This window comes from Carettochelys insculpta, chromosome 9, assembly GCF_033958435.1.
Source record: "Carettochelys insculpta isolate YL-2023 chromosome 9, ASM3395843v1, whole genome shotgun sequence".
Taxonomy (NCBI): Eukaryota; Metazoa; Chordata; order Testudines; family Carettochelyidae; genus Carettochelys; species Carettochelys insculpta.
The window spans coordinates 30,608,298-30,629,357 of record NC_134145.1 but is presented as its reverse complement, the minus strand read 5'-3'; the positions used below and the strand labels follow the sequence as shown (position 1 = coordinate 30,629,357).

The 21,060-nt window shown below is 49.9% G+C and overlaps 1 protein-coding gene across 2 annotated transcripts in view; it reads right to left on the bottom strand.

Annotated features, from left to right (window-relative positions):
• Nucleotides 1-559: 559 nt before the first annotated feature.
• The window catches only part of HS2ST1 (heparan sulfate 2-O-sulfotransferase 1), a 162,548-nt gene continuing 142,047 nt past the window's right edge, over nucleotides 560-21,060 (bottom strand). For both annotated transcript variants that reach the window (XM_075002879.1, XM_075002880.1), the window contains exons 5-7: nucleotides 16,739-16,836; nucleotides 9,108-9,265; nucleotides 560-4,516 (exon numbers count right to left, since the gene is read on the bottom strand). In XM_075002879.1, coding sequence (XP_074858980.1) covers nucleotides 4,290-4,516; nucleotides 9,108-9,265; nucleotides 16,739-16,836 — 483 coding nt within the window. In that variant the 3' untranslated portion in view covers nucleotides 560-4,289. The remainder of the gene's footprint in view (nucleotides 4,517-9,107; nucleotides 9,266-16,738; nucleotides 16,837-21,060) is intronic.

Here is a 21,060-nt window from a genome sequence, read left to right as displayed (position 1 = left end):
GGCACTATTTAGCTGTGTGTATATATTTAAAAATAAAGATCATGATGCACAATCCATGTTTCTCAAAGTTACATTCAGCACTGCTTTCGAGATGCTCACAAACCTACCTCTCTTACCACAGAAGCTACAGAAAATTGCGGATCTAAGTATTAGATAGTACAAGTGTCTAAACACATTTATAATCATGTGGTATAAAAGTCTTCACAAAGAGGGCTCATTTTATAAATAGTGCTGCAAAGGTTACATAGCTGCATGGGCTTAATATACAGAAAATATCCTGACAGCTAATCACCCATTACAATTTCTCTAGGTCTGATCTCTAGTAGTCATGAAATAAGCTCCACTTTTAAAGAGCCAAAGTGGCAGTGAACTTTGAAATAGGCTTTTGCTCAGGCTGCCTTAGTAATATATAGATTAGACAGCATCATAACTATATCTTTTTGAACAGACCTTTCCAATACCAGTGAAATTGATGCAAAAATGTAATAGTTGAGTATCCTTTAATGTAAACAGCACTATGTCAGGCTAAGACTAGACAAATGTGTACTACCGGAGCACAGAAACAGCCAAACATCTTAGGAAATATGAAACATCTAGAAAAAGCATTCCAAACCTCTCAGACTGCTTCTTCTTTGCTAGCTTTTAAAACCATAGACTGAGATTCCTGTTTTGGATGATGTCAGAAGCATTACTATATCTGTGTATAATATTTGACTATAAACCCAGGCACTGCACACAGCATATATTTTGGGGGTTCCGTTTCCTAAAATATTTTGAAGGTTGTTCACAAACACAAAGAATGAAATCCTGGCAACATTGAAGTCAACAGCAGAGCTACCACTGATTTGAAAGGGGCCAGGATTTAACCCCAAATTGCTCCCATAAAGCAAACCTCTCTTTCTGCTCTGGACTGCTACACAGACACCCCATTGACTTCATGGGGAGATGTGTATACAGAAGGCTGCATATTCTAGTCCAATGATCACGCAACGTACAAGTCACCATATTTCACCAGCTTCATTAAAGGAACAACTGAGACAAATTGTTATTTATACACTGAAAGTTACTTTTAAGAACCAGCCATTGGAGAACCACAGAATACAAGAACAGAGGTTATTACAAATGTATGAAGTTGATTATCCTATCAGGAAGCAGAATTTGAGTTTTTGAGGTCAAAGGATTCTAAAATACTCTGAATACTTTATTTCATATAATATAAAATTAGCCAGAGTCTGGATTCCTTCTGTACTACAAATTGTAATATATTTAATTAATACTTCTCAATTAGTAAGTGTCTAAGAAGATACGTATTTCTGCACCACCGGTCTTAATTTCATCAGTTCATAGCAAATAGAGCACAGGCGTTGACAGCTGAGGGAACAGATTATTTTCCCATAATGTGAACTATGAAAAATATGTGTCTCCTCTAAAACTCATATTTTTTTAATATATTTTAATTACTTTATATACTTTCATTCATTTTCTTAAATTTAAATCTTGTCAGAAGAGAAGAAGTTGAAAAACTACATTTATAGGATTACACCCTGGCAAAACTTGCTCTGATTTCAGCAGGATTTCACACCTAGGCTACATCTATACCATACAGATTTTTCAGAAGAAGCCCTTCTGGAAGATCTCTTCTGAAAGAACTTGTTTCAAAAGAATGCATCCACACACAAAATAGTGGATCAAAAGCATGTTCTGCTCTTTCAAAAGTGAGTCCACACAGGCCCCTGCTTTTTCAAAAGAATGGGCCAGGGATCGACAATCAGGTGCCCTGAGGTCTGCTCTTTTGAAAGAAAGGCCCTGAGGAGCGTCTACACCTGTTTACTTTCGAAAGAAGGCATCCTTCCTGAAACGGGGGTGGGTGGGTGGGTGTGTGTGTGTGTGTAAGCGCGCTTTCAAAAGGAACACCACATTCTTTCAATTTACTTTCAAAAGAACGCTTTTTGCATGCAGATGCTCCACAGCATCTTTTGAAAGAGTCCCCTTCTTTCGAAAAATCGTTCGAAAGGACTTGCTAGTGTAGATGCAGGCCAAGAGTTTTCTTCTCAATCCAGGGCAATTATATTTCTATTTCAATGCCATTTGTCATTAGCTAGTTGGATACTGTGGGTTTGTTTGTTTTGTTTTGTTTTTTTAAACTTTACATCTTTGTTCAGAGCTATCATTTTGAAAATTTTGCAAGAAGATCAAGGAAATAAGGTGCTTTAAGCAATTAAATCCAAATAATTGGAGAAGGGGGACAAAATGTGATCTGTTCTAAAAATGTTCATCTTTTTTGATAAATATCCATTGTATTTCCAAAATTTACCAGTCTACTAGAAAATCCCAGAACTGCAATAACCACTCTAATGACTACAGTAGCTGAGCACTTCTCATCCAGCTAGACAACCAGCAAGTAGAAGAAACAGAAACTGAGTGGCACATTCCATTTCCCAGTGATGTGTGGGTATCATTAGTGAAGCTGATACACAGGAAATGTATCAAACAAAATCCTGTCTGGTGCATGCTATATCAGTGAGAAAGATCCACCAGTACCTAACTGAGGAGAACAGCTATTTGAAAAAGAAGTGACTTTATTTTTAAATCTCAGAAGAGGAAGGTCCAAAGGACAATAAAGCAAATTTAAAATCAGTACTTGAGAATGTCTCATTAACTCTTTCATAATTGGATCAGTGTTTTTGCCACCAAACATCCAATTTACACATGATTTTCCACTCCCAGTCATTTTCATATTCCAAAAATAATGGTATTAAAGAAACTCAATTACCTTATACTATTACTTGAAGCACCATCCTTGGGAATTCAGATCTATGGCACCTTAACTTCTTCTACATACCCTTCCCTGCCCCACTCTCACCTCTCAAACAAATCAAACCTAGGGAAACTCAATTTTAAAAATTTCAGGTGGAAACAGGGACAATTACTGTGATGGTTACAAAAGTTGTATGTTCAATAAGCCAGTTCTTTGTATGTATTCCAGGTCGTTAGCATCTGTCCATTAATTTCAACTATACTTAATCTACCAGGTGTTTCAAGCTGCTAATAAAGCAAATCATACAAGTTTACAATAGTGACATAAGGCAATTATAAATAAACGCATTTATATCAACTTTAACAACTCTCTCTCAGCCACGTGTTGGATTTTCTTTTCCTTCTTTGAAATATTATAAGAAGATATAGACCAATTTTAGGTAAGGAGAACTTCTGAACAATGTGCCATGTTAGTAAATTTGTATCGGTTGCTGAAGTGCATTTCAGTGATGTCCAACAGTTAACTGAAATAGGAAACAGAACAGCAGATAAGATGATTTTTACTTCACAAATAAAAAAACTGGTATAAAACCCCACTTTCAGCTAATTATGTGTAACCTTTTGGTCCAAATACATAAAATATGCAGTATTTACAGCATTTTACTCCTTTTGTAAATGCAATGCTTTAAAACACATTATAAAGCACCTTAGTAAAAATATTCTACAGGTAAAAGTATAGAAGTAGGAAAACCCAAACCATATCACAAGCTCATTAATGGAGTCATAATATGGATTCACCAATATCTGTTTACAGTCATAACAAAAAAACTATGTAGTAATTTGATACTGAATTTAGTAGGGTTTCTTTTTGTACTGATGTACAAGCATTCACCAGAAATGCAGGCAATTCCAACTTTTTTGCAGAATTGTCCCAACTTCAGTTGGGGAGAGGGAGGAAAAGGAAATACTGACCAGTGATAATTTTCTTTTTAATAAAATCACACACATACATATGGGAAAATCCAGTAGCAGCGTTGCTTAGCAGAACACTATCATTCCAATGAATATCATATAATATGACTCACAAAAACAAAGCACAGATGTCAACCAGTTATTAACACTAATAAGAATTGTATACAACCAAAATCTTCATGTAGAAGCTTGGAAAATGTGATTTCTTCTTTACAGAAGTTTAGATGAAAATAAATTGCTCTGAGAATCAACAACAGCATAAATAGAAGCATTTTTGTTTATATTTTCAACCAGAAGTGCTGTGTGGTTAATATCTGTAAAGGAAAATGTAGGTTTCTTCAGGAAAGGACAGTAACTCCCACTGAATCTATTAGTTAGATAAAAGAACTGAAGCTTAAGTCAAGTATCCAACACCTTTGGTGTGATCCAGAGCCCGTTCCTCCTCAGCTCTCGAGAGAAATATGTCAGAGGTCTACCAGAAATCTAGCTGCCTGGGCTGAGAACTAAGATGACAAAGTGACCAAAGGTTTAGTCCATTAATCTAACAATATACTTTGTTCTTAGCTTGACTTAGGGTAAATCTTTTCATAGAAAAAGTTTTGCACCAGAATATACAGTTCTCCATCTTTTTCCCGAACTGCGTGTGCTCTGACAAACTGAAATTGCTCCAGTGCAAACTCATAGAACTCATTCTCCATTTTCCAAATTTCAGACTGCTGCAGCTTGGCAATGGTTTCTTTTGTTGGGAGCTTCTTCTCTGTTGTTTTCCTTAGATGAGATTTTTTTCCTAAATGCAAAATGAAAGCAGTTATAATTTCACTTGCACTTGCAAGTGTAAACAACTGGAGAAGTATACCTACTATACAGACTGCACTTATTTTATTTGCACATTTTTCTTCAGTCAGCATGCTGATAAATGGTATCAGAGTTGAAAGAACTTAACCCTGAATTTATTAATATAACCACACGGGACTGGTAAATTAAAGCTTCTGCCACTAAGCATTAATGCATTTTCTCTCAAGCTGGGTCTACACATGAGCATCCCCTTGAAAGGGTGAAAATTGAAAGAGGGTGATCAAAAGCATGGCTTTCAAAAGGGAACGACCACACATTAAAGGTGGATCGACGGGCAGATCACCCTTTTGAAGGGCAGCTGTGTTCTTTTGAAAGGAAGCATCAACACGGCTCCAAGCTCTCCTTCAAAAGAAGGGAGGCAGCAAACACCACGGAAAGGCCGACAAGCCCTTCCGGGGCCACAGCCAGCTGCTCCCTTAAAGGTCCCTTCCTCCACCCCACATGAGATGAGTGCTACCCAGCTGTTCCCAGCCCCGGCAGAGCTCACAAGTGCTCCAGGATGGAGTTCTAGCACCAGTTCCTACATGAGGACACCCTCATCTTAGAGCTTCTCGGGTGGCTGATCAGCCTCTCTGGGGCCGTGGGGCCCCCCTTCCCAGGACACCATCGGGCTTTCCCTGCCCCCCCCCGCCCCCCGGTGCCCCAGAGCCTCTGGACCCACCCCAGCAGCACCGACTGGTGGAAATGCCTGGTGCTGGGGGAGTGGAATGAGGAAAGATGGCTGTGGAACTTCCACATGTCGACGCAGACCTTCCAAAAGATCTGCCACTGGCTTGCCGCTGCACTCCAGCAGCAGGACACCTGCAGGCGGCCAGCCCTCACCCTGGAGAAGTGGGCCACAACTGCCATCTGGGAACTGGCCACTCTGGACTCCTACTGCTCCACAGGACAAAAGTTTGGGTGGGCAAGGCCACCGTTGGGGCCGTACTCCTGGGGGTAAGTCAGGCCTGCGTCATACCGCCCCCCCACAGGTGGGTGGGTGGGCAGACAGGCAGGGGGAACGGCCTGTGACGCCCTCAAGGGAGCACATGTCCCCCTTTCCCCCATGTAGGTCACCAGAGCCATCAATGTGATGTTGCTGCACAGGGTCATCCGCCTGGAGGATTCGGATGATGCCGTCCTGGGCTTTGAGGACCAGGGATTCCCAAACTGCTTCGGTGCCTTGGATGGCTTGTACATCCCCATCCGTGCCCCAGCACACAGCGCTGGCCAGTACATCAACCGGAAGGGCTACCATTCAGTGGTCTTCCGGAAGGTGGGGTGGGGGGACAATGGGGCCAGCGCTGGTTATGAGCAGCGGGCACCACCCCCATTTGCCAGGCCCGTCAGGACGACCTCTGCATTAGGGAGGCCCTCAGGCAGGCCTGTGACCCACACGCATCTCCCATGCACCCATCACCACCATCACTGCACCCACACAGACACTACCGTCCATCCCTCCCTGAGGAGCACGGCACAAGGGGATGTATGGGAAAAACATTTATTTGCAACTGACAGGTACACGAAACTCTGTACGCGGCAGGGAAGACAGTGAATGGGGGGGGGGCAGGAGGGATCTTAACCTGGAGGGGGGCAGGGGGGCTCAGTCTGGGCCAGGGTGGTGGGCTGTGAGCCCCACTGGCCACAGGATCCCCTGTCCCCCCAGATGCAGGGAGCACCGGCTGGTAAGGCTGTGGGGGGTGGAGCACAGTGTGGGGGTGCTGCAGCAGGCTTGGCCTGGAGGCAGGACACTTTAGCTGCATGCTCCCAGAGTGTGATGCCAATGCCTTCCAGGTGGTCAGCAGCCTAACCCACACCACTCCAGGTTGGCCTCAGGAGGCTGGAGGTGTTGCTCAGACACCTTGGCCTGGAGGCAGCTGACAACAACTGGCTGGGTCCACTTCTGACCGCGAAGGGGCCCTCCAGCCATGGCCCCAATGGTGCACTGCATGGGGTGAGACCTGGCTACCCTCAACATCCACTGGGGGGCTCTCCATGACCAGGGACGGCCCAGGGCTCTCCCAGCCCATGGATGGTGCAGCTGTATGGAGAGAGGACAGCGTGTCAGTACTGTATTATGGCGCAGTGGGGGGGCATGACATGGGGCTAGCATCCACCTCCCCAGGCTAGCATCCCATCTGATGATGCAGTGGCTGGGGGGTATCTCAGGTAGGTGGGGCATCCTAGCCCTTGGTGAGTGGTCCCCAGATGCTGTCCAGGCCCAACCACCCACCACCCCGCATGCGGTTCATGGCGCTGTCCACTGGGGGCGGGTTCTGGACACCACCAGCGGGCCTTCACAGGGTGCCATGTACCATGACATGCCAGGAAGCGTGCGGCCCAGGACCACTGGCCCTGTGTGCTGCTGGCTGGCGTGTCACCCCCACCCCATGAACCTGGGTGCATCACTCCGCCATGTACCTACCAGGAGGTCCCCTGGCGATCTCCAGGAACGCCTGGCTCCTGGTCGCCCGGCTGGATGAGCAGGAGGGAATGTAGATTGAGAGGTCCCCCTTCTCACTTGACCACTCAGTGGTGCCCTCGGCCTTCTGGGTCCCTGGTCTGGGCTGCTCTTCTACCTCTGGCTGCAGATTGTCTGCTCATCTATCCAGGACTGCTGGGAGTGGGGAGCTGTCCTGAGGCCCCAGGATGCCCCGGGGCTCCTGGAAATACAGGCAGGTGGCCAGAGCTGCCCTGGAGCAGTCGGCCTGGGCCCGGGCATAGTCCTGGTGAAGTTCCTTAACTTTGCTGTGGACATGGTCCACAGTGCGCTCTGGGTGGCCCCTCACAAGGAGGCCCCTGGCCAGGTGGGCAAATGCTACAGCATTTCGCCGCTTCACTCTTATCTCGTGGAGGACCCCCTCCTCTTTCCAGAGGCCCAGGAGGTCCCTCAGCTCCTGCTCAGTCCACGAGGGGCCCTGTTTTTTTTCCTTCACCCCTGGAACCCCGGGAGCCCCACGAGAGCTCGGAGGGGTGGGGTGTTGGGGCTCCTGCAGAGACTGGCTGCTGGCCATTTGTGCCTGCTGCTACTCTTGAGTTTTGCAGAGGGCGTACTGCTGGAGCTTGTGCTGGGGCTGCATGTAGCATGCCCTCAGCTTCCTGACACGAGGTTCCTGCGTCCATGCTGCTTTAAGGGCAGTCAGACACAGGGATCACAGAGCCCTGCTGCTGCTGGCTGGAGTGTCCGCACACTCCAGCTGATGAGCCGGCTCCATAGTGGATCCCTCTTTCGAAAAAGCGGGCTGTGGAGAGTCTACACATGTACTCTTTCTATTTAGTTTTTCAAAAGGGGACAATCTTTCTGATACAGGATTGGGGTTCCGATTTTGACAACTGTGCCCCATTCTTTTGATTTTCTTTGAAAGGAATGTGCTGCACGTGTAGACACTCCTCCCCTTCTTTTGAAAGAGGGCCACATATTTCAACGCTTTGTGAGTGTGTAGACACAGCTTCAGAGAATATGTTCCTCACTCTATACAAAGGCAGTCGTAAAAACACAAACAGGAAATGATTACTTTGGCTGTGTCTACACTTGCATTCCTCTTTCAAAGGAGGCGTGCAAATGAGGGAAAGCAAAAATGCAAATGAGGCACTGATTTACATATCTCAGGCTTCATTTGCATAATCTCTTTTCAGAAGAATAACCACGTGCTTGTGAACAATATTAACTGTACATCTAATACATATCTCAACAAACAAATCATCCAAATACCACTTCCAGAAGACTATACTTCTGAAAATTACACTGTGGCAAAGGAATCTTGCTTGCTCTGCAGGGACATCACTCAAATAATGATTTGATTTTCTGAGACAACACTTTTGGAAATGTCCAGAAAAAAAACCTATTAAAGAACATTGCTGAAGTCAGAATGATACTTCTGGCTTTAAATATGTTAAAAAAAAAAAACAAAAAACTGAAGTCACTTAATACAAATGCACAGGCTCATGGAAGCAGTCTGAAAGAAAAAAGCACAGGCTTCCTCTCTTCTTGTTCAGGGCTGGCTCCCCTCTTTCTACCACCCCCAACTTTCCTCTTGTTGTAGAGGAAGCTGGTCCATACAGATAGACCTCCATAATTATTAAATATGCAGCACAAAGGAATTTTACACATTATTAAGGGATGTATCTATGCAGAGCCATAATGACTTTAGTGGAGCCCTACGGGAGAGCAAAAATCACCCAGTACACAGCAGTTGAAAAATCAAAGCCACAGATTGTCAGTTCCTCTTTGGACTGGGCCCTTTTTCTTTTTAAAAGCTACCTCGTTTTACCTGCATGTGTAAATAATAGTATGTTAGTCATAGCAATGCTGCACAGGTCAAAAGGCTTCACCCTGATTGCGTGCAATGCATGTAAGGGCTCTGCACAGTAAAACTTAGTAGAACACTTTTGGAATGATTCTGCCTGCTGCATACTAACATCCAACAATTGAGAAGCAATCCTCCTAGCAGACACTCCAGACTGCTCACTCAGGTCTGAAGAGGTGATGTGAAAGCATAAACAAGAAAGGGGTGAGGAAGAAATGAAAACAGCTATTCCAATACCTGTCCGGTACAGTTCTGTAGCACCCCTAAAGAACCGGGGCAAAGCTGCCTCCAATAACATAATAAAGTCTTCAAGTTCTTCAGTGACTCCCACTAGAAAGTATTCATTAATCAGGTTATACTTGGCTTGTTCCAAAGCCCATCTGCTCCCCACATTCCTAAAATGATAAGAAGTAATTACAGCAAGGTTCTGAAGTCAGCCAAGAATTCTTGATTCCTAGATGTAATTTTCTTCACATCATCTTTGCACAGGCAAAAATGACTTATTTTAAAATCACATCCATCTCTAATTTCCTTTACCTAACTCCCCACCTCCCCAATCTTGCTCACCTGAGGTTATGTCAACACCAAATCCAGATGTCTGGGATTAAGGCTTCACCAGGCTACACACACAGTCTCTTGCTAATACAACACCTTGCCCACTAGGATTTAGCATTCATAAGGTTATTCCTTTAATTCACTTTCTAAAATGTTGTTCTTTCTGTACTCAGTCAGAACTACCCTTTTTTGCCTACTCAAAAATGAGGCTGGGGGAGCACATGCCCTTCTTTATCCCACTAGCATAATTCTTCTGATTAAGCAAGTCTATTTTATACCATTGTTAAATACCACATAAAAATAAAGCTGGCCTTATGAAGAAGAACAAACAGAGCTGTCATCTCTCCCTGCTCCTCTGGTTTCACCACCAGAGAGGGAAGGGGGAATAGAGGGGCTCAGAGTTTCTTCTTCCACTGGTCCCAGTGGGAGACTGTGGTACAGGAGACTTGTCTACGTTACACAGAGTTTCCACTGGAGTAAAAGTTTCAAATAGTCACCTGTGTTGCTTGTGATTAAATCCAGCAAATTTAGGGAATCACAGACATGAGGGCAACACCCTGCATCTTTACGCAGAACTTTTCAGTGTATTTGTTTCTACTGATAGCACTTGGCAACTTCTCTATCCCAGAGTGTTAAAAAGATTTGAATGGAACTGTTGTACACAAGTCAGTCATCTTCAAACAAATTCCCTGTGTGCTTTTTGATAAGTAAAGAGAAGTTACTCACCTGTAGTAACGATGGTTCTTCGAGATGTGTCCCCGTGGGTGCTCCACAATAGGTGTCGGGCTCGCCTGGCGCCGCAGATCGGAAATCTTCCAGCAGTTTCTCCTGGATCGCGCATGCGCTGGCACGCGCTGCTCCCCTGCGCACCCCTGGCCACGTGCGCGATCCGGTCCCCGCCAGTTCCTTGACCAACTGCCTCGGATGCTCCTGAAAAACACTAGACAGAGATCCGAAGCAGGGAGGATGGGTGGGTGGTGGAGCACCCATGGGGACACATCTCGAAGAACCATTGTTACTACAGGTGAGTAACTTCTCTTTCTTCTTCGAGTGGTCCCCGTGGGTGCTCCCCAATAGGTGACTACCCCGCAGTCACCCAAGTAAGGAGGTGGGTAATCGGTTTATGTGCAGCTTGCCCCCGAGAGGACTGCTGTCAACAGACAGGTATCCTCTTTGAATACCCAATGCAGGGCATAATGCTTGGCGAAGGTGTCATAGGATGACCAGGTCGCCGCTCTACAGATGTCTTTTAACGCGATGCCCTTGAAGAAGGTTGTTGACGCCGCCACTGCCCTGGTGGAGTGAGCCCTGGGCGGGGCCAGCAAAGGAGTCTTTCGAAGCTCGTAACACATTTTTATGCAGGACACAATGTGCTTTGAGAGTCTCTGTGGAGAGAGACCTTCTCCTTTTGACCTGGGAGCGAGAGAGACTAGAAGCCTGTCTGTTTTCCGGAAGGACTTAGTTCTGTCTATGAAGAAGGCCAATGCCCTCCTTACATCTAGGAGATGCAGGCGTGCCTCCTTGCTGGAGCTGTGAGGCTTCGGGTAAAACGAGGGTAAAACTATTGGCTCGTTAAGATGGAACTCCGAAGAGACTTTTGGAACAAAGGCTGGGTGCAGCCTTAAGGTTACCGCCTCCTCTGAGAATACTGTGCAGGGCGGCGTTGCCATCGCTGCTGCAAGGTCACTCACCCTGCGGGCTGACGTAATTACAGGGAAGAAGGTTGTTTTTATCGCAAGGAGACGTAGGGGAACTGTGGCTAATGGTTCAAAAGGTGGACCCGATAGCGTGCTGAGCACCAAGTCCAAATTCCACGATGGTGGAAGCGGTTTCCAAGGGGCGTACAGGTTTACCAGCCCCTTCAAGAACCTGGTAACGATAGGATGGGCGAAGACCATGGGCCCTTCCCCTGTATGCCGAAAGGCTGATATAGCGGCGAGGTGGACCTTTAGCGAGGATAGAGAAAACCTGCCTCTCTCGAGGTCCAATGAGTATTCTAGTATTACAGGTATAGGAACGTCAAGGGGAGCTAACTGCTTGGCGGAACACCAGGCTGTGAATCGAGTCTATTTCTGCTTGTAAGTCTTCCTGGTGGAGGTCCTTCGGCTACAGTCCAGGACTTGTTGTACTCCCTCCGTACACGTGCTCTCTAAGGAGCTGAGCCATGGATTAGCCATGCTTGTAGGTGCAGACCCTGAGAGTGCGGGTGCACTATGGACCCCTGAGCCTGCGTGAGTAAGTCCGGCGCCACCGATAGAGGGAGCGGTGGGCAGTCTGACATGCGCAGAAGCAAGGGAAACCATTGCTGCGAACCCCAAGTCGGGACTATGAGTATCATGCGAGCTCTCTCCCTTCTGGCTTTCTGCAAGACCTTGTGGATAAGCGCTGTGGGGGGAAACGCGTGAAGTAGGGGGCCCCTCCATGAAAACATGAATGCGTCCCCCAGAGACCCCCGCCCCACTCCTGCCCTGGAGCAGTACTGGGGACACTTCTTGTTGTACTGGGTGGCAAACAGATCGATATGGGGAAACCCCCATGTACGAAAAATGCACCGTAGCAAATCGGAGCGGATCTGCCATTCTTGCGTGAGTGCGAAACGCCTGCTCAGCTGATCTGCTTTCACGGTGTGAACGCCCGGCAAGTACGAGGCTTTCAACGTTATGTTGTTGGCGGTGCACCAGTTCCACAATCGGACTGCTTCCGCACATAGGGCACGGGATCGTGCTACTCCTTGTCGATTGATGTAAAACATAGTGGAGGTATTGTCGGTATTGATCCCGACTACTTTGCCATGTAGGTAATCTCGAAAATGTTTGCAGGCATTGAACACTGCTCTGAGCTCCCGTATGTTTATGTGCAGTGTCTGTTCTGCAGGGGACCATAGCCCTTTCATCACCTTGTCACCAATGTGCGCTCCCCATCCTATGTGGGAGGTGTTGGTAGTAAGAAAAACAGAAATTTGTGGTTGGTGAAAAGGGCACCACCACTCGCAGATTCTTGGGGTTTTCCCACCACGCCAGGGATCTGCGCACGTCTGTTGTGGGCGACACCACCCTGTGGACAGTGTGGGATGCTGGTTTGCAAATGCTCGCCAGCCAATGCTGCAGGCTTTGCACGTGCAACCTGGCATTTTGTACCACAAACGTCGCTGCCGCCATGTGGCCCAGCAGCTATAAGCAAGTTAAGACCGGCACCATGGGGCTGTATGTGATGACTTGTATGAGCGAACTGATGGCGCGGAAGCGGGCATCGGGTAGGTACACCCAAGCTGTGATAGAGTTTATGCGTGCCCCTATGAATTCTATATCTTGTATGGGTTCAGTCTTTGACTTTGCGAGGTTGATGACTAGGCCCAGCGAAGAAAACGTGTCCACTGTGACGCGTATCATGCGTGAGACCTCTGCCTTCGAGGTCCCTTTCAGCAGGCAGTCGTCCAGATATGGGAAAAATAAACACCCTATCTGTGCAGGTAGGCTGACACCACTGCCAGGGTTTTGGTAAAGACTTCGGGGGCTGAGGAGAGGCTGAACGGAAGAACCCTGTACTGGAAGCGCTCCTTGCCGACCGTGAAGCGGAGGAAGCATCTGTGTGCCAGGTGGATTGTTATATGAAAGTAAGCATCTTGTAAGTCGAGGGCTGCAACCCAGTCTCCATCGTCCAGTGCCGTGAGTATCAAGGCAACTGTGATCATCTGAAAAACGTTGCTTGCGCAAGTAACGGCTGAGGCCCCGAAGATCTAAGATGGGCCTCCAGTCTCCTGTTTTCTTCACTGTTAGGAAGTAGCGTGAATAAAAACCTTCCCCTGGAATTCTTCCGGCACTCCTTCCACCGCCCCTATGAACATAAGGTGATCCACCTTTTGCTTGAGCCTCACCTCGTGGGCAGCGCTCCTGAGGTGAGGCCTGGTGGGAGGCTTCATCGGTGGAAGCGACTGGAAGGGGATCGAGTAACCCGTGGCTATGATCTCCAGCACCCATTTGTCTGTGGTGATCTTTTGCCATTGGGAGTGGAACGGTCTGAGGCGATGATGGAACATGAGATGAGAGTGGCATTGAGCGAGGGTATTGATAGTGCAGCCCCCAACATACCAGTCAAACTTGTTGCCTTTGGGCCTGCCCCCGAGGGCGTACGGCTTTGTTGAGAATGTCGCCTAGGAGTTCTATACTGTTGCTGCTGTTGATGGCGCCCTTGGCCGTAGCCCCGTTGATATCGAGCACGCTGTGGTTGTAAGCGTAGCGTCTTTGCTGAGGATAAAATTTTTTCCTCCTGTATGGGGGAGTATAAATGCCCAAGGTTCTAAGTGTAGCTCTCGAGTCCTTACTGGAGTGAGGGACTGAGTCGGTTGAGTCTGCAAACAGCTTTTGTGTATCAAAGGGAAGGTCCATGACCTTCGCCTGTAGGTCCCTAGGGATACCAGACGTCTGGAGCCAGGATTCTCTATGTATGACCACTGCTGTAGCCGTTGAAAGTGCCGCCGTGTCCGCCACGTCCAGGGCAATCTGGGCTCCCATCCGAGATGTTGCGCAGCCCTCTTGAAGAATTGCCTTTAACACAGGCTTCTTATCTTCCGGAAGTCAATACATGAGGGGAGTAAGTCTGGAGTAATTATCAAAATTATGTTTAGCTAGGTGTGCCACATAATTTGCCACTCTCAATAGCAGGGTAGAAGAGGAATATACCTTCCTGCCAAACAGCTCTAGCTTCTTAGCATCTTTGTCCGATCTCCCTGATTTGTTCTGAGAAGCCTTCGACCTCTGCTGGGACGATTCAACCACCAAGGAATTTGGTTGTGGGTGACTGAAGAGGAACTCCATGCCCTTTGCCGGGACGAAGTACTTCTTATCCACTCTCTTGTTCGTAGGCGGGATAGAGGCCGGAGTCTGCCATATGGTTGTGGCTGACTCCGTAATGGCTTCGTCCAGCGGAATGGCAATTTTGGATGAAGCCGGGGGTCTCAAATTTTTCAGGAGTTTGTGATGTTTCTCCTGCACCTCTGCCGTTTGAATGTCTTGCGTGAAAGCTACCCTTTTAAATAGCTCCTGAAATTGTTTAAGGTCATCCAGGGGGGGGAGACATCCCTGGGGGCCACGGCCTCATCTGGAAAGGATGAGGAGGAACCACTGGGGTAAACCTCCCTTGAGCCCTCAGGCTCCTGCGGTCGATGATACACTTGCTCCCTGGAGGATTGTGAAGGAAAGTCTCGGTGTTCTAAAACTGACCCCTTGAGACAACTGTGTTTCCATCCCGATCGAGAGTGTCCACGGGGGTATTAAGCGGCCAGAGGGGAGGGGGAACCTGCCCCTGGATGTAGGCCTGCGGTGTCTGCAACCAGCATGATGAGGACGACCACAGCAGCATGGGCAAGGGTCCGGGGATATAGACCTGGACCACTCACGGGGTGTGTACCCCCGACGTCTGGGAGAGCGAGACCTCCACAACGACACAGATAGAGGTGAAACTGGCTTGTGAGAGTACTCTGGGGGATCCACTCCCAGAAATGGTGAAGGTGGCCCAAGCCATGGTGACATTGGTTGGAGGAACGGAGAAGGAGGTTCTAGATAAGCCGGTGGAGACACAGGCCTTCGGTGTGGCGTATGTATCACAGGGGCAGGGTTGGTGCTAACAGCAGCGCAGCCCTGTCTGGAGATGGGCTGCGGTGCTGGGTTTTTGATTTCGCCTTGCCCCTCCCCTGCAGGGCTGGCACTGCCCCCTCCCGTGCCGGGGATCTCGGCCCCGCTGTTGGCGCTGCGCTCGGCACAATCAGCTGCGGTGCCGCGCGGGTAGCTTCCTCCGGCACCTGCAGGCTCTGTGCCTGGTGCCCCTGCACCGCTGGTGCCGCGGGGGCTGGTGCCACCGGGTCCATCACTTGCCTCGCTGATGCTCTGGGCACCGTGCGTGCCGGCTATTGTGTAACCGGAGGCTCAGCCTCTGCCACGTGCGCTGCCGCTTGCCTGAGTATGCGGCTGGGGGCTGTGCGCTCCGCTTGTCCTGCTCGCTGAAAATGCCGGCAAGGATCGAGCCAGGGAGATTCCTCCGTTTCTGCACCGAGGGGATCCCAGAAGCTGCCCTCCTCTTATGCAACCCAGAGGGCCCTTCTGGGTGAGGCTTCTCCGGCAAGTCCGGCTGGAGAGCCTTATCAACAAGAGCATTTTAAGCCTCATTTCTCTGTCCTTCCTGGCCCTGGCTGTGAGTTTAGCACAGTGAGTGATTCCCCCAGGCAGCGGATGCATTTGCTATGCCCAACGGAGGCCGGCATAGCTTCGCGGCATCACTCACACTTTTAAAACCTGAAGAGGCCATTGCGGTGAGTCCTTTACTGTTAATAGGGTACTTAGCACTTAATCCGTGCCTTTCCACCCCAAATAGTGATCACCGGCCTGCGGGGCAGCCTAAATGGCCTTCACGTCCGCTCTTCTCCGCTCCTCTCTTTTTTTCTTTTTTTTTTTTTCCGCTGATATTCGCTTCATCTTTGCTTTCTCCCTCTCTCTCTCTTTTTTTTTTTTTTCTTTTTAAAGTAACCAAAACAACAAATTACACATAGAAAACCACTATTTAATCTGACTCTGGCCTTAGCCTGAGCGGATTCCGTCTGCAGCCGATGGCGGTTGAGAAGGAACTGGCGGGGACCGGATCGCACATGTGGCCGGGGGCGCGCAGGGGAGCAGTGCACGCTGGCACATGCACGATCCAGGAGAAACTGCTGGAAGATTTCCGATCTGCGGCTCTGGGCGAGCCCAACACCTATTGTGGAGCACCCACGGGGACCACTCGAAGAAGAACAGTTAATCCTTATCAAATTTCATTTCACCTTTTAACAACTCATCTGCATTTATCATTGAGAGTTTGGCATACAGCTTTGCAAAACAGCAACTCAAACCAAATTGTTTTTATAATTTTCCCTCTATAAAACTCACATAGCTTGAACAGGAGAACACTTATGTCAGACAAACATGTACACTAAGATTTAGTCTGATTCAACAAGAAATCATTGATATTGAACCTGTAATACTGGGGTCTATCATGGTAATTATAGTTATTCGTATTAGTTATGGAATTGTTGGCACACTTATGTCTATTAAAATCAAATGTCTTTTCAAACTTACTCCTTGGAAAATAGTTGCATGAATCTTTTAAAGTTAAATGTCTTTGGGAAGTAAACTCACGAAGTCACATCCGTGAAATACATGCTGGTATACTCCAGATGTTCCCATTCTTTCTTAATATCTAACCCCCTGCCACATAGTCATGTATTAAAAATGGATTATAGTGATAATAAACTTGATTAGCAGCTTAAGCCAAATTCATCTGCTTACCAGCATTCTGAGCTGTGGCCACAGAAAAATGGAATTTGAAGCCAAAGTTTCTCTGGAGCACAGTCTGAGCCTCCAGCTGCTACACATTCATCAAAGGTCTGGAACAAAAGAAAGTTGCAGAGTGAGCTATAAATCTCAGCCCTACATCTCAAATGTATTCCCACGATTAGATGTTAAATATGCTGGGGACAGTGAAACACAAGATGGAAGGGCGGTGGGGTGGGGTGGAAAACAGCAACACTTTTTTTCAAGCTTTGTTTTCAAAATACATTATAAAGACAATCAATCTTAACATTTTGTGACTGAAATGTACTACTTTAAGGACTGCTTGTATCCTCTGAAGAACCAGCAAGATTACTTAATATTGTTTTTCTCTATTACAAAATAACAGTTATGGTCCCAAATGCTGTTTGGGTTTGGATCATATATTCAATTTTTGTTAAATGGATCAATATTCTACCATCCTGCAAATGACTCATTTCAAATCTGAGCCTGTAACTTAAAGTCCTAAAGCTCCAAGTTGCAATAGACATGAAAGTTAAGTTACTGCATCCAACTTCACTTTGAAGGAAAAAAAACATACACAACACATTCTACACATATGGATACCTGCAGTGAAGCATAATGGTTCAAAGTTATAAGCTACATCTACACTGGGACGCTACATCGAAATAGCTTATTTTGACATAGCGAAATCGAAATAAGCTTTTTGACATGTAGCATCCAGACATCTTCCAGGGCTGGTGCCGTCGATGTTCAACGTTGACGTAGGAAAGCACTAAATCAAAATAGGCCCCGCAGGGGACCGTCTACACACAAAAGCTGCCCCAACTGGAATAAAGGGGCTAGGAAAGCCTGTGGACATGGTCACAGGGCGGATTAACCTTCCGGGGCAACAGGAAGCCACTCCCTTAAAGGGCCCCTCCAGGCAGACTTGGCCTGCACAGCACAGGTCCTCAGAGCCCACAACCACTCGCAGACCCTGTGCACGCAGCATGGACCCCCAGTAGCAGCAGCAGCCAGAAGACCACATGGCCGCCCTCAGCATCTCCTAGAAGATGAACTGTCCTCCTTGAGGGATGAAGGAGCTGCCCCAGACCACCATGTAGCCCTCCCGGCCTCCCCCAGCCAGGAGCGCCGCTGGCTCTGGAGGTACCCCACCAGCGCAGAGTGGTGGGAGCAGCTGGTGCTTGGGGAGTGGGACGACAACTGCTGGCTCTGGAATTTCTGGATGAGCCTGCAGACATTCCTCAAGCTCTGCCGGTGGCTCTCCCTGCCCTGCGGCACCAGGACACCCCCATGCGGCATGCCCTTACTGTCGAGAAACGGGTTGGCATCGATGTCTGGAAGCTGGTCACTCCAGACAGCTACCGACCTGCAGGACAGCAGTTCAGTGTGGGCAAGGCCACCATCAGGACTGTCATCATGGAGGTAAGAGGACCCCGGGGAGAGGGGGAGAGACCAGGGGAGGAGGGGAGCCCAGGCGGAGAGCCAGGCACACCCCTCACGGGTGCTCATGTCCTCCCCCTGCAGGTGGTCCGCACACTGAACACTCTGCTGCTCCACAGGCTCATGCGGCTCGGGGACCTGGATGCAGCCATCGTGGGGTTTGCTGGCATGCGGTTCCCTAACTGCTTCGGGGTACTGGATGGGACCCATGTCCCCATCCGCGCCCTGGAGCACAGTGGAGGATGCTTTGTCAACAGGAAGGGCTACCGCTTGGTGGTCCTCCAGGCCATGGTGGACAGCCAGGGCTGTTTCCTGGACACACATGTTGGCTGGCCTGGCAGCACACACGATGCCTGGATTTTCAGGAACTCGGGCCTGGGCCGCGGCTGGAGGCAGGGACCTACATCCCCCAGCAGGTGGATGCAGCCTACCCCCTCCAGCCCTGGCTCATGGTGCCTACACGGGTCACCTCAGCACCAGCCAGGAGCGGTTCAACACCCGCCTGAACCATGCACGCCAGGTGGTTGATAGGACTTTTGGCCGCAGGAGGTGCCTCCTCACCCACCTGGATGCGGGGCTCCCCAACATCCCCCAGGCTGTGGGCGCGTGCTGAGCACTCCACAACCTGGTGGAGAGCAAGGGGTAGGCATTTGTGCAGGTCTGGGCTGCGGAGGCTGGTACAGCCTACACCCAGCCACCCACTGCACCAAGCCGACCACGAGGGGATCCGGGTCTGGGAGGCCCTGCAGGCCCATTTCAACCAGGCTGCAGGGTGAGCGCTGGCAGAGCCACCCACCGCCCACAACACATTACGCTGCCCCCACGCCCACACCACTGTGCACCAAAGAGCACACAACACACGTTTGTTTTGTTTTAAATAAACCAAACATTCCTGAAACCAAAAACGATGAACTGTAACATGAATGGGGGAACTATGTACATTGGGCGGAACAGCTACTAAAGGGGACAAGGCAAGTATGTACAATAATGGTGGGGAATATGTACAAAGGGTGGGGCCTGCGGGGGGGGGGGGCCCAGTCCTTGGCCCCCTTCCCCCCTACTGTCCAGGACCCGTCCGGGGGGGGGTGCAACCCACATCTGGGCTGGAGGTCCCGTCGAGGCTGGGTGTGGGCCTAGGAGGACTGGCAGGTATGGCCGGGCTGGCTCCTGAGCCCCATGGTCTCCCTTCTCAGTAGGTTCCAGAGCAGGTGGAGGGCGGCTGGGAGGGATGGCGGCTGGAGCGGCAGGGGGTGCCATCTGCTCGGCAAGGCGCTCAAGGGTCCTCATGAAGGACCCCCAAGCCTCCTGGTGCCCAGCCAGCACTCTCTACTGCAAGTGGAGCCGGTGCTCTGCCACTTGTAGGCAATGCTCTGAAGCCTCCACATGATGCTGGAGGGTGGCGAGGAACGGGTCAGGGGTCAGCGGCTGCCCGTGGCTGGCTCCGGTGGTGGCGGAGTCGTCCTGGGGCCAGTCCCTGCTCCGCTGCCTGGCTGCCACAGTGCGATGTCCCAGCTGGGATGTCCGGCACAACGGATGCAGCGCCCATGCTGTCGAGGCCTTCAGACGGTGCAGCTGTGGAATAAAGCTGGGAAGAGCGGAGACAGCCATTAGTCTGGGCCCTGACCCGCGTCCCACGCCGTCCACCCCTCTGCTGCTGGTTCCCTATCCCATCCCCCAGGAATGATGATGGGTGTGGTGTCTGTGGGTGACCCCTTTCGGGGGTTCTGCTCCCCCCTTATCCCCAGGGATGGGGTGTGGCACAGTCTTGGGGGGCACGTGCTGATGGGCTCTTAGGGATGTGCCACTGCTGTCCCAGGGCCATGGCCTGGCTGGGCCATGGTGGACCAGGGTCAGCTGGGTGTGTGGAGGGCCCTGGTTGTGTCCCTTGTCCCCACCGCTTAACCCAGGGGTGTGCACCTGGGGTACATACCTGACGGTTCGCTCCCACAGGTTTGGGGGACACCTGGCGGGCAGACGACCTGCTGAAGCTGCGGGAGGGGAGGTCAATCAGGAGCCCCCCCATTGCTGGACCCTCCTCCTCCGGTGTCCCAGGGGTGGGCTCCTGGTGGGGCCCCCATGGTGCAGAGCTGGCCACCGGGCAGGACTCCAGCTCCGGGGCCTGCTGGGGCTCGTTGGCCGAGATGTCGAGGGTGGCCGGGGGGGGGGGGGGGGGGGGGGGGAGAGGTGGTGTACCGGGGGCCCAGGATCTCCCTGAGCTCCCTGTAAAGGGGGCAAGCGACAGGGGCGGCCCCAGACATATGCCCAGGCATAGGGCATAACCCTGCCGCAGCTCCTTGATCTTACTCCTGACATGGTCAGGAGTGCAGACAGGGTGACCCCGGGCAGCCAGGCACTCGGCCAGCTGGGCGAACGCATCTACTTTCTGCCACTTGCTCCCCGTTACCTGGAGCACCTCCTCCTCACCCCAAAGCCCCAGCAGGTCCCGAATCTCGGTGTCCGACCAGGAGGGGCCCTGCCACCTCTTCCTCCCCTGGCTGGATGGCTGAGAGCCCTGGGGGGCACTTGGTAGGGGCTGGCTGGCTGCCATGGGCGCTGGGTGGGGGATCAGGGCATCTGGAGGGCGTGCAGGCTGTGCATGTGTCTGTGCTGCTGCCTGCACGCCCTCAGCTTCCTGCCACAGGAAATCTGGGGGCATGGAGCTTTAAGGGGCTGCTACACGCAGCAACCATAGGGCTCAGGGGCTGGATAGAGCATCTCTCAACCCCTCAGCTGATGGCCACCATGGAGGACCCCGCTATTTCGATGCAGCAGGACGCGGATCATCTACACATGCCTTCACTATTTCCATCTTCTGATGGGGATAGAGATTTCGACATCTCACCGCCTTACATTGATTTCAACTTTGAAATAGC